We start from the raw sequence: 12,224 nt of genomic DNA, 5'->3' as shown, positions 1-12,224 counted from the left end.
AATCGGACAAATGAATATATATTTATTATGTGTATATATATAAAAAAAAATTCTCTTATATTTCAAACATACCGGTCGGTTCGGGTTCCGTGGTTTAAGCACAAGAGAAACGAAACCTACCCAAGTTTTTTTTTTTTTTTTGACTTTGTTAAGAGGAACCCAAAGGCTTCCTAGGCCCAAGATAAACCCCTTCGGCGCATGTGAAATGCTCCAACTGTGCATTGCAGCACAGTGTCTGACCACTTTGAAGCTTCGGGGTTCGAACCTAGGTTGGGGAGCACACCCAACTAGGCAAAAACCACTAGGCCACTTGTAGTGGTTAACCAACCCAAGTTCATAAATGGTTTGATTCGGTATTGAACCGATTTTCAAACTTTAAATAAAAAGCCTTAACCAAACCATATTTATTGGTCGGTTTTGGCCGGTTTGTACCATGTTTTGCACACCCCTAATCGTAATAATATAGAATAGTGGACCATCTCATTTATTAGGGATATTTCTACGGAATAGTGGAACATCTCACTTGAGTTTTTTGTGTGTGTTTTTTCTTTCTCTTTTGAAAATGAAACAATGCTTTATTGAATGGATCAAATAAAATAAAAGGGTGAAGTCAGATATCCACTACAACATAATATATCAGCCTGAAAATAGTTAACTAACCACATTGAAACTTCTTCGCGCCAAATGCACATCCTCTGATGCTTCACGACATAGCTAGCTAGCTCTTGTGCAACCTTTTTATAGTTTCTAAGTACATTAGAGCATTTTAGTGAAGAAACTTAATATCATCCAAAAAGTGCAATAAATTATGGGCTATTATTACTTTATAAGAAGCACATCTACAATGACTTGTGCATCTAATTTAAGTTCAATTAAGAGCAAATCTCTCTTATCTAAATTGTATGACTTTTTGGGACTAATGCCATATAGATGAACAGGACCCGATGAATATTAAAAATATATGAGAAATTTGATGGTTTTTTTTAAAAAAAAAAAAATGTTAAAGGAAGGAGAATAAGATCTAACTCAACGCTCTTACCCGAATTTATTGATAATTAAATAAAAGATACATAACTGGGGGCTATCCAAAACGGTATTCAATACTCAGTACCTACCCAAGATTATGAGAAATTTGATAGTTAATTGTGATAATTAAAAAATAGATTTATAGCACAAAAATGGCAAGGAGGATTAGTATGGGTAGAATCCACATCGGCATGATTCAACGCCAATGGTGCGCACTAAGCCGTTAAATTTTCTGCGAAACCCAGACACTCTCTCATCATATAAAAAAATCCCATTTTATCTCGGTCGTCATTTTTTATTTTCCCAAATCCTTTCCTTATATAATTCTCTGTCAGTTTGAACCGTCTCTCTCTCTCTCTCTCTCTCTCTCTCTCTCAAATCCGCGGCTATATAAACCCAGACCTCCCTCCGTCGTTTCACGTAAAAACGATCTCTCTCGCATTCTCTGCTTTCTACTCGCTTCAATTTCCGGCGTCCGTCTCAATGGTGATGGAGGACAACGAGAGCTGCGGGAGTAGAGCAGTGCACGACATGTCGTCTCCGGCTCAGTCCCACTCCCGGCAACAGCGCCAGAAGCTTCAGGTCTACAATGAGGTTCTTCGCCGCCTCAAGGATTCTCAAAACGACGAGGCTATTCTCCCTGGCTTCGACGATGAGCTTTGGGCTCACTTCAATCGCCTTCCCACTCGGTACCTTTACCTTTTACCTAACTCTCTCTCTCTCTCTTCCTCTTCCGTACTTTTTTTTTTACCTTTTACTGTATGATGTGATATGCATGTGTAAGGTTCTGGTTGATCTTGAATCTCTTCTTATTTCACAGATTATTTTGTGAATTTTGGATATGGAAATTCTTTTTTCTTCGCTTCAGTTTCGCTATTTGGTAGTGATCTTGTTCTTCACGTTATGGCATGTGTTTTTTTGTTAGTTTTGGGCCAAAAGGAGTAGAAATCAAGCAGATGTAGCGATTTCAAGCACATTACTGTGGAGTCGGTTTGAACTTTGAAATCTGGAGTTTTAATTGGACTAGATCAGTGTCTCTCATGCATTGAAAGTTGGTTTTTATTGTTGAAGCAATTGTGGCATGTGTGTATTTGCAGCTATGCGTTGGATGTGAATGTGGAGAGGGCAGAAGATGTTCTTATGCATAAAAGGTTGCTGCATTTGGCTCATGATCCTGCTCAAAGACCAGCCATCGAAATCCGGCTCGTACAGGTTAGCTGATTGTAATCTGGCTAAGCGAATCGGTGTTCTCCAGATGGAAAATTCTTTTGCTACTTACATGTTTTTGATGCTTATTTCCAGCTGTTTGTTCTTGTCAGTTTCTGTGGCTGGTATGTTGTTATTTTCACCAGGGATTTAGTGCAATCTTTTCTTGGTTAGGCTTGATGTTGGATGTGGATCAGGCCAGATTTGTCACTACACACATATTATATATATAATTCATCTTCATGTTACATTCAAACATGATGGAATTTTGTAATTAAGGATTGCTTTGGTGTAATATGACTTGCTTGATGAAGTGATATTAAGACTTGTATTGCGATTGTTTTCTCCATGGGGTCTAGTCACACAGTGATTACCCTTGACAAAATCATCCAAGAATTGCATGCTTTATTTACATGGTGTGTGGAAAATTTGCCACCTCCAAAAGTGTAGAATTTTAAGAAGTCAAATGACCTTAGTAATAAAGCCGCCTTTTCCAGACAAAAGTCTCAAGTCTTATCATCTGCTGTAATTTTTCTCTCATAGTTGTCCCCTTCTTAACTTTGTTGCACATATTCTGGATCATAATATTACATAGGTTCATCCAACTTCAAATGGGAATTCAGCTGATTCTGTCAATTCAGATTCTCCGGGTAAAGATGCTGCCCAAAGTTCAAAGTTATCTAGCAGACAAAGGTAAACTTGATTTGTTACGCATTACTAATGCCAAAGTTCATTTCACTGCCTGATTATTGTTAAGCATTACTAATGCCTTCTCAAATGCCAGTATACATCCACCTCCGGCATTTGGCTCATCGCCCAACCTTGAAGCCCTTGCACTTGAATCAAATAAATCTCATGATCAAGATGATGAACATTCTGTACATGCCAACACACAGTTGAGTCGGTAAGTAGCTATTTCTGTCTTCTTGGAATATATTTTATTTATTGTATCTCTCTTCTTCTTCTTCTTCCTTTTTTTTCTTAGGAAAAAAAGAAAAAAAAGAGTTTCAGTTTGGCTCATGTGCTTGACTAAATTGCGTTCTCTATCCTATGTTTAAGTTAGTTTCAATGAAAGGCTCTTGGAATGCATCTTCAGTAAGTGTGATAATACTGCAATTATGTATCCATTTCATTGGTTTTAGATTGGCGATTTTGTTGTTGTTACTTGTTAGCCATGGATTTACTTGATATTGATTCCAAAACTAAATTTTTTGAGATCCTGATGCACTGCTTGATTCCATCTTCATTAAAATAACCTATCTTTGCCTTAAATTTAATTTTTCAATTTCAACTGCATTCTATACTGATAATATTTATGACACTAGTGAAGCAAACTGACTGCAATTGCTTATGAATTGTGATGAGTATTAATTTGGTTTACAATGATGTAGGCCCATGCATGAAATCACTTTCTCAACAGATGACAAGCCAAAACTTCTCAGTCAGGTATTTGATTGGTCTTTATCTGAAAGCAAACAAGTAATCATTAAATGATTTTTACAATTTCTCTTTCAGTAGACATATATCTACTAAGCTTATGCAGTCAATCTACTTTGATCTTGGGAACTTTGCATACTGCTAAGATACGCAGTACTCAACTAATCTTGCACATAAAATACATAATTCATAGGTGAAGAATATATCTATCAATCACAATATCTTTTAATTTTCATGGTCATGGCTCTCACAATACATTTTGCAGTTGACTTCCTTGCTTGCAGAGCTTGGGCTGAATATCCAAGAAGCACATGCATTTTCCACGCTGGATGGTTACTCCTTGGATGTCTTTGTTGTTGACGGCTGGCCTTACGAGGTACATACATATAGAACTTAGATTATTCAACTAATCACTGCTAGAATACCCATTATATTTTTTTTCATAAGTAGAATACTCATTATATTTTGGGAGCATAGAATTGAGAGAAAACCACAGTCTATTATAGTAAATATTTCAAGTTGTCCTTTTATCTTTGCATGTTAAACATATTTTTTAGTTGGAACAATTTTTTAAAGATGAATCATCATAGTTTCAGGCATTTCTGACCTGCATACAAATAGCAATTTTTATCTTATTTAGAACAAGCAACTGAGTGACAGAAATGGTGCTGAAACAGGAAACGGAGCAGCTCAAGACTGTTTTGGAAAAGGAAGTTTTGAAGATTGAGGTGATTCTTTGTTACTTATTTCATTTATGCAATATCCAGTAGGGCAGGGGACAGTAAGTAATGCCAACTTGTCAAATTGCAATCTTATGAGAAATGCATCATGTTTCTGAGCAGGGACCATGGCCAATACATCGATCATCATCTTCTGGTAGTGAACATGATCAAGTAGTGATCAAATCTGAACCTAATCAACTGATTATACCCAATGATGGGACTGATGTATGGGAAATTGATCCTAGACAGTTGAAATTTGGAAACAAAGTTGCATCTGGGTCCTGTGGTGATCTGTAAGTTCACAGTGTTTTATGCTTTTTTGTCCCTCCCAGCTATGCTTGCACTGTTGAGTGGCAATTTATTGACTCTTTGGATTTTGTCAGATACAAAGGTACTTACTGTAGTCAAGAAGTGGCGATTAAAGTCCTCAAACCTGAATGTGTGAATTCAGACATGCAAAAAGATTTTGCCCAGGAAGTCTTTATTATGAGGTATGTCAACTCATATTGATCTCCATGTGCACTATCATTTTAGTGGACCTGAGTTACTTCCCAGGAAATAACCACAAGAGAAAATACTAGGACTAAGTTTACTCGTTAGCGAGATATTAGGCTCCAAATAATGTCAATTGAATTTTGAAGAGTGATAATCTGTGGCCATTGTTTTCTTGTAATTGGACTTTCTATAAGAAACAAAGTGAAGATAGTCTGGTTTAGGAAACTCACTTAAAATATTCGATGCCTCCTACTCAACATTTATTTTAGATGTTTTGGATTGTTATTTAGCACTCTTTTAAGTTTTAATTCATCATTCACTGCACAGCTCCTTGTCTTGTTTATGAAGATGGGGGTGGGAGGAGGGATCACATTCTACTGTAATGTCATTCCAGAATATCTTGTTCTATCGCTAGTTTAACAAAGTAGTTTTTGAAACTTGTAGGAAAGTTCGACATAAGAATGTTGTACAATTCATTGGTGCATGTACCAAGCTCCCAAGCCTGTGTATTGTAACAGGTGAGTTCCAAAGATTTTATAATTCTTTTTTGGTAATTCAAATGAAAATCTTAGTACATGCCTTATCGTATTAAATATTTGCCTTTTCTTATATACATATTTGTATTATACAGAATATATGTCTGGTGGAAGTGTGTATGACTACTTACATAAACAAAAGGGTGTTTTTAAGCTCCCATCCTTGCTCAAGGTAGCAATTGATGTTGCCAAGGGAATGACCTACTTGCACCAGAATAACATAATCCACAGGGATTTAAAAGCTGCCAATCTCTTGATGGATGAAAATGAAGTAAGAGACCCAGCGACATTTTTTCATGTCAATAAAGTTATTCTCAGTGTTAATGCAGGTTCTAATAGTTTTAGAAACATTCCTAATATGTGCTTCACCTTACAGGTTGTCAAGGTTGCTGATTTTGGGGTTGCCAGGGTCAAGTCTCAATCAGGAGTAATGACAGCAGAAACTGGGACATATAGGTGGATGGCTCCAGAGGTACGTACTGCCTGCCCTAAACTGGGGGGTGTGTGTGAGAGAGAGCCATAATTGGCTTCTTCAAATGACATGACACTGACTTCTAAGACAGTAGTCTTTCACTAGATGAAGGATTAGTCATAAATCAATTATTACATTGGCATCTCATGTGATGGAAATTTGGAAACCATTATAGTTACTAATATTTCCACTCGAGTATTAAGATCTTCCTATGTATTGACTTTTACTGTATAATATTTCTCTTCTTTGTGATAGTTTCCTGTTTAAGAACTGTGCTTCTGTTTCTCCGATGCATGTTTTGTGTTTTCCTATCATGTATGATGTATCTGTATCCATGTTCTCCCATTACCTGAACTCTGATTGGTTTCTTATCTTGTCATTTCCTTACAACAATTCTTTTGCATTGAAGGTAATAGAACACAAGCCATATGATCACAAAGCTGATGTATTTAGCTTTGCAATTGTGTTATGGGAGTTGCTGACTGGAAAGGTATTGCTTGTGGAAGCAATTATATTACCATTGTCCTTTATTCTTTAATTCGTTTTTAAGATTGTATTCTGTTTCAATTTGCAGCTTCCATATGAATACTTGACCCCACTACAAGCTGCTGTTGGAGTGGTCCAAAAGGTATACTGTTGACTCCCCAAATTGTACATTCAGTTTTGCTAGCATGAACATTCTGCTCATTTTGTGTTGAGCCTAGTTTTCTTGAGAATTTTGTAATTCAGTGCCTGCTGAGGGGACGAGTGATGATTTTGATTGACAAGTCTATAGTGCAATTGAGTTAGTTACATTTGCATTTCATGATTTCCAGGGCTTACGGCCAACCATTCCAAAGCAAACTCATCCAAAGCTTACTGAGTTACTTGAGAAATGCTGGCAACAAGATCCAGCATTAAGACCCGACTTCTCAGAAATCATAGAGATGCTGCAGCCATTAACCAAGGAGGTAATCTGGTTGTGGGTACACGACATTGCTTTATGTGTTAGCTTTAAGCCATTGAGAAAGTATGTCTAAATAACATGATCAAAAGCTTTGAAACTCCTCTCAGGTGATGCTTACATGAGTTTTTTTTGACAGATTGGTGATGAAGGAGAAGAACGACGCAAGTCATCTGGAGGATTTCTGTCCGTCCTTAGACGAGGTCATCACTAATCAAGGCACATAGATATTTATTACATAAGCAAAGGACTGCAGCATGGGGAATTCCCCATAGACTTTTCACATATCATGTACAGTGTTACACCCCCATATCTACGTCTTTCCTTGTTCAGATTTGATAGTCAATTTTTTACCAGCCGACCATTCTTGTTTTTGTTTCTTTCGTTTCTAATTCTATATCATAGCACTTATCACCACCATGTAACTAAGGGTATTGGTCTGCCTGAGCATTGTAACTTTGCAAATATCCTGCGGCTTCACAATGAAATAGTGTCATGAGTTTTTGTTTCACCGAAATCCAGGGTTTGTAATTAGTTGGGTTATGGTACGTTGGATTTCTTGGGATTAAGTTATTACAAGTCATTATTATCTGAAGTCTGCAATTATACCTAGTGATCTGAATCTCAATGTTCAAATAGCCCATACGTTTTATTGTCGTGAGACGTTAGTCATCAATGGTTTAGTCGATCTTCATTCTGTAGAATTCGTAAACCCTAAAAACGGGTTGAAGTACCGAATGTCTTTCCAATTGTCAAAATTAAATGCACGGATCATTTTCTGTTTGAAATCATTTTGCTATTTTGGCACCAAATAATAATGAACCAGCACCTTATGCATATGCATGACCTGGTATTAGTTTCTTCCCTTGTTAACACGAGCTCTCGAGGATAGCCATTGCAACCAGTTTGCTACAAAATCTGGGACGGAGTTCATGTACAAAAGCGATGGCAACTTAGCTTGTTACCTTGTCTATTCTCAAGGCTACCTCTTATTTTGATCCTCCTTTCCCTGGTGGCGCGCTTGTTGCCCTAAACCCTTGTTCTCTGTCACTATGGTGGCCTACGCGTTCTGGCTTTAGCTTGTTACCTTGTCTATTCTCAAGGCTACCTCTTATTTTGATCCTCCTTTCCCCGGTGGCGCGCTTGTTGCCCTAAACCCTAGTTCTCCCTTCAACAACATAAGAGCAAGATGGTTTCATATATACGTTGATGAAAAGGGATCTGCGTTTGAAATGATTGGGATATATACATGCCCATGCAAAGTCATGCAACTACATATGACTAGCTGAGAAAAGAAAAGATGAAAAGGGATCTGCGTTTGAAATGATTGGGATATATACAAGCCCATGCAAAGTCATGCAACTACATATGACTAGCTGAGAAAAGAAAAGATAAACTCTTTTCCTGCAAGAAGATTCAGTATTTTATCACGTTGGCTAATCTGACCCTCCTACTGCAGCAACATTAGTTGAGTACTCTAGCACAGAAACGAACATTGACTTGAAGCAAAAGCCATCAAGTGCAAGGAATGAGTTGCAGCATGCAGGACCTACTATTCTGATAATCTGATATTGCGAGTGGCAGTGGCATCGGAAACTCTAGTACTTGGACAACTGGGACTACTAGTGTAGTCAAGAGAAGACCAACAGCCTGCTACGTCCACCATGTCGCATCGACACCGGTACCAGTCTGGCCCGATATGAAGTATGGGGGTTGCTACCGTGCCTGAACACGTGCTGCCAGCCATGTTGCAGCAGATATGTTGACAGCTTGAGCTTCTCTAGACAGTAAAGGTACGGATTAGAAGGCAGATCATAGATGGTTGTTTTGAATGATTGCCTGCAGTGAGTGCTAGAATTTATATAATAGCTGGAGTCATGAGCAAGAGTACCTGAAACAAAATGTTGAAGATTATTGTTAAAGAAGGACGTTGCTAGAGAGTTACAAATGAAATCTAAAATGACTTATGTTATAGGGCAGTTATTTGTCTTGGTAACTAAGCATCTAGCCATCTATACAGTATGCTATAGTTACCAGCAATTAAATCAAGAAGCCACACCGGCCCCTGTTCCTTACAAAACCAGTCCTCTATGGCTCTATGTCTCTTAGTTATTTATTAAGAGAAAAGAGTCTGTCAGTCGAAACAGAATTTTTTTATGTAAGTACCTTTTATATATTAAAATGTTATGTAAATTAATTAATTAAAAAAGATAAACAAGTAAAATTACAAATAACAGAAAATAAAAATAAAATAAAGAAAAAGACAGGCATAACAAAAAAAAAAAACAATCCACCTTCTTTAAATAACTATCTATTCCCACACCCATCCTAGAAATTTCTTGTTAGTAATTTAAAGCAACATTGATCTTGTAACTATAATATAAATAATAAATGCAAGTGACTGGCTTAAATTACAAGTTAAGTTGATGTAAAAGTTAAAAAAATTTGTCAACTAAATTTATACCTTCTACACTATTATACTAAGATTCACATTAATTAAAAGCCTTTGGGATCAGCCTACACAGTGGAGCTAACAATCAGGTCATGAGGAAATGGAGGTCTAGAATTCGTGACTCACAAATGGAATGAACGATTCCCTCTTATAGAGTTATGGGTGAACCTAAGAATTATCCAGTTTAGAAATCTTTGACTTAGGTTTTTATTCTACTCTCGATGTAAGCGGTTCATCAAATGGGTCTGTCATCAAAAATATCATCAAATGGGTCTAGGAAGTGGGATCATGATCAATGGGCCTAAAGATTGGGCCTGGGCCTTTCATACAAGTGTACGGGCCTGGTGAGATATTAAATTCCCACAAACCCCATACAGCCTAATCTAGTTTACCCATCAAAAGGGGACAAAGTCCTTGGTGAACACCTATAAGCACAAAGCAATTGATAGATGGATCCTTCCCGAGTTCCACTAAACAGACAAAGCAACTCTTGCTTTCTCTTTCGGCCGGTAAGTCGGTAACTAGTTGACTTTAAAGCTGCAATAAGAATGGACACTATCTAAGAGTCCACACCTCTCAAATTTGGTACGCAACCTCCGTATCATACCAGAAAATCAAATAAAAAAAGAAAGCCCCAACGACATTCTTTTGGGCCAATGCTGTGACGCCTAGCGTCAATGTCACTAACCAAGTCCAACAAGCTCATCATAACCAACACGAAAATTCCAAAACAAAAAGCTCATACAGCTAGGGACACGTAGCTTTAGCATTTACGGCTCCGGCATTAATGTGACGGGGAGACGTTGGCTTGCAAAGGAACAGACCGGTCGATGTTTGCCACGTAGTGTGATATGTGATTGGAAGCTACGGTTTGGTTCTGGAGTTTGTAACAGTAGGTAAAGTTCGGTTATTTTCTGCCACTTTTTGGGAGCTTTAATCGAATTGCGCCACGCAATCGCGCAAAAGGTGGGGAGAAAACACGGAGTTTAGCGCGCGAATATCTAGGCACGGCACTGCTGTTTACTAGAATACCCTTACTCGAGCGTTGGAATTACATCACTCTTGGGTCATGTCTATTTATTTAGGACACACCTCTCTCGTGAATCTTGGGACTATGCCATAGTTCGAATTTTTCAGCTGCATTTATTGAATAAATATTGGAAAATATTCAAATTGAACATATTCGAGTTCATAAATAAATCAGATTTATTCCTAAAATATATTGATTCTAATGTAACGTCACAGTGAGATATTATTACGCTTTTGAAGTTTTTAAATTTTATTATTCACGAGACCTCTTTACATTGTGTTTTTTTATGCCACATTTTAAATTTTTGTGACAACTGATTGAGTCATTTTCAAAAGGAAAATTTTGTACACTATGACTATATATACGTGACTTAAAAGAAATTGCAACCATATATATCTGGATAATTTTTTGGACAATGAACACATTTTAATATAACATGACTCAAGATTTTGGAAGAAGAGCAACAATTGGCCAAAGGGTTGAAAAAACATATTTTGAATCTAGACTAATGTGCACATCGGATGGAAAACCACGTCACATAAGTAAATGAGACCTATGGTATGGGGTCATAAACTGCACTCGGAAAACTTATTAATGGGGCACAAACAAGCATGAAGTCTATTGTCCAAACTTAGACCATAAGCTCGCTCATATATAATTTTCAATTGATAGAGTATGAGTATACGATTAATTTTAACGAACTAACTTGCATGGACCCTACACTCGACCAAGTTTTTTTTTTTTTTTTTGAAGAGAAAAAGAAAATTACAATAAGAAGCCCCTAGGGCAACCAAAGCTTTGGTCAAGTTTTTTTTGTTTTTTCTGAAGAGAAAAAGAAAATTACAATAAGAAGCCCCTAGGGCAACCAAAACTAAACTAATCCAAGTTAAAGGGCGAGACGATAGTAAAGGGCAGACTTTTAATCCACATTTTAGGAGAAAACGAGTAGTATAGCCTATAGCAGCAATAACATTGGCGAGGAAGTTTGCTTCCCATAAAACATGGAAAAAGGAGATACTGTCAAAAGACCTTGTCAGGGACAGAGTACCTCGTACAAGCGACCTTATAATCTACGGAGTCTGAGAACGGAGGAGAATGCACTTAATGATAGGCCTGGGCTCGGGTCGGGTCGGGCCCGAAATTTGATAGAACCGAGACCGAGCCCGAAATAATCGGTTCGGGCTTTTTCAAAAGTGGAAACCGACCCAAACCGAGCCTAAACGGGCCGGTTCGGTCTTCGGGCTTTTCGGGCCCAAAATCAAGTTTCCCAGCTCTGATGCAAAATACACACAAAATTCGGTAAGAGGCGAGGTTTGAACCCCCGACCTCTTACACGAAAGCTTTGCTCCCAACCACTGCAGCACGAGACAATCTTGTCATAATATCTCCAAAGTTTATATTTATTCTCGTCCTAGGCGAAACAAAACTTACAAAACACTAAGATAGAACCCAGATCTTAGGCTTTTGCCTCTTGGTTCATCTCTGTTTTCCCCATTCGTCTTGTTCCTTTCTCTTTCCATCTTGCCCCAATTTTCTTTTTGAACCTTAGCCCCAAATTTTCTCTAACCCATTCCTCACCACCCATCACCTTCTTTTACCCACCATCTCTCATCTCCATATCTTGTTGCCCAGATTTTCCTTTTCCTTTTCAAATCGGTACCATGCAACTCTGTGGTTGTTGCCCAGATTTTTCTTTTCATTTTCCAGATTTTTTACCCACCCATCACCTTCTTTTACCCACCATCTGTGGTTGATGGGTTGCTGTCTCGGGTCGTCGGAGCATTTAGGTTTGCAAATGGAGGGGAAAGGTTTAGGAGGAGGAGGAGCTGGCTTGGGAGGAGAGTGAGAGAGGCTGAGATGAAGGAGAAATCGGTTTGTCTCTGTCTTTCGTCCACTCCCAATCAA

At 37.9% G+C, this 12,224-nt stretch overlaps 1 protein-coding gene across 1 annotated transcript; it reads left to right on the top strand.

Moving 5' to 3' along the window:
* Positions 1-1,308: 1,308 nt before the first annotated feature.
* LOC133739240 (serine/threonine-protein kinase STY46) lies at positions 1,309-7,348 on the top strand. Its single transcript, XM_062166986.1, has 16 exons — positions 1,309-1,715; positions 2,124-2,238; positions 2,828-2,925; positions 3,017-3,136; positions 3,624-3,678; positions 3,935-4,045; positions 4,347-4,397; positions 4,512-4,684; positions 4,775-4,882; positions 5,331-5,404; positions 5,518-5,693; positions 5,799-5,894; positions 6,304-6,384; positions 6,469-6,522; positions 6,710-6,844; positions 6,977-7,348. Exons 1-16 carry the CDS (start codon positions 1,510-1,512, stop codon positions 7,049-7,051), a joined length of 1,728 nt encoding a protein of 575 aa, XP_062022970.1. The 5' UTR covers positions 1,309-1,509; the 3' UTR covers positions 7,052-7,348.
* The last annotated feature ends 4,876 nt before the right edge of the window (positions 7,349-12,224 follow it).

Source organism: Rosa rugosa, chromosome 3 (genome assembly GCF_958449725.1).
Source record: "Rosa rugosa chromosome 3, drRosRugo1.1, whole genome shotgun sequence".
In the NCBI taxonomy this organism is placed as follows: Eukaryota; Viridiplantae; Streptophyta; class Magnoliopsida; order Rosales; family Rosaceae; genus Rosa; species Rosa rugosa.
This window is presented reverse-complemented; position numbering and strand designations above follow the sequence as displayed.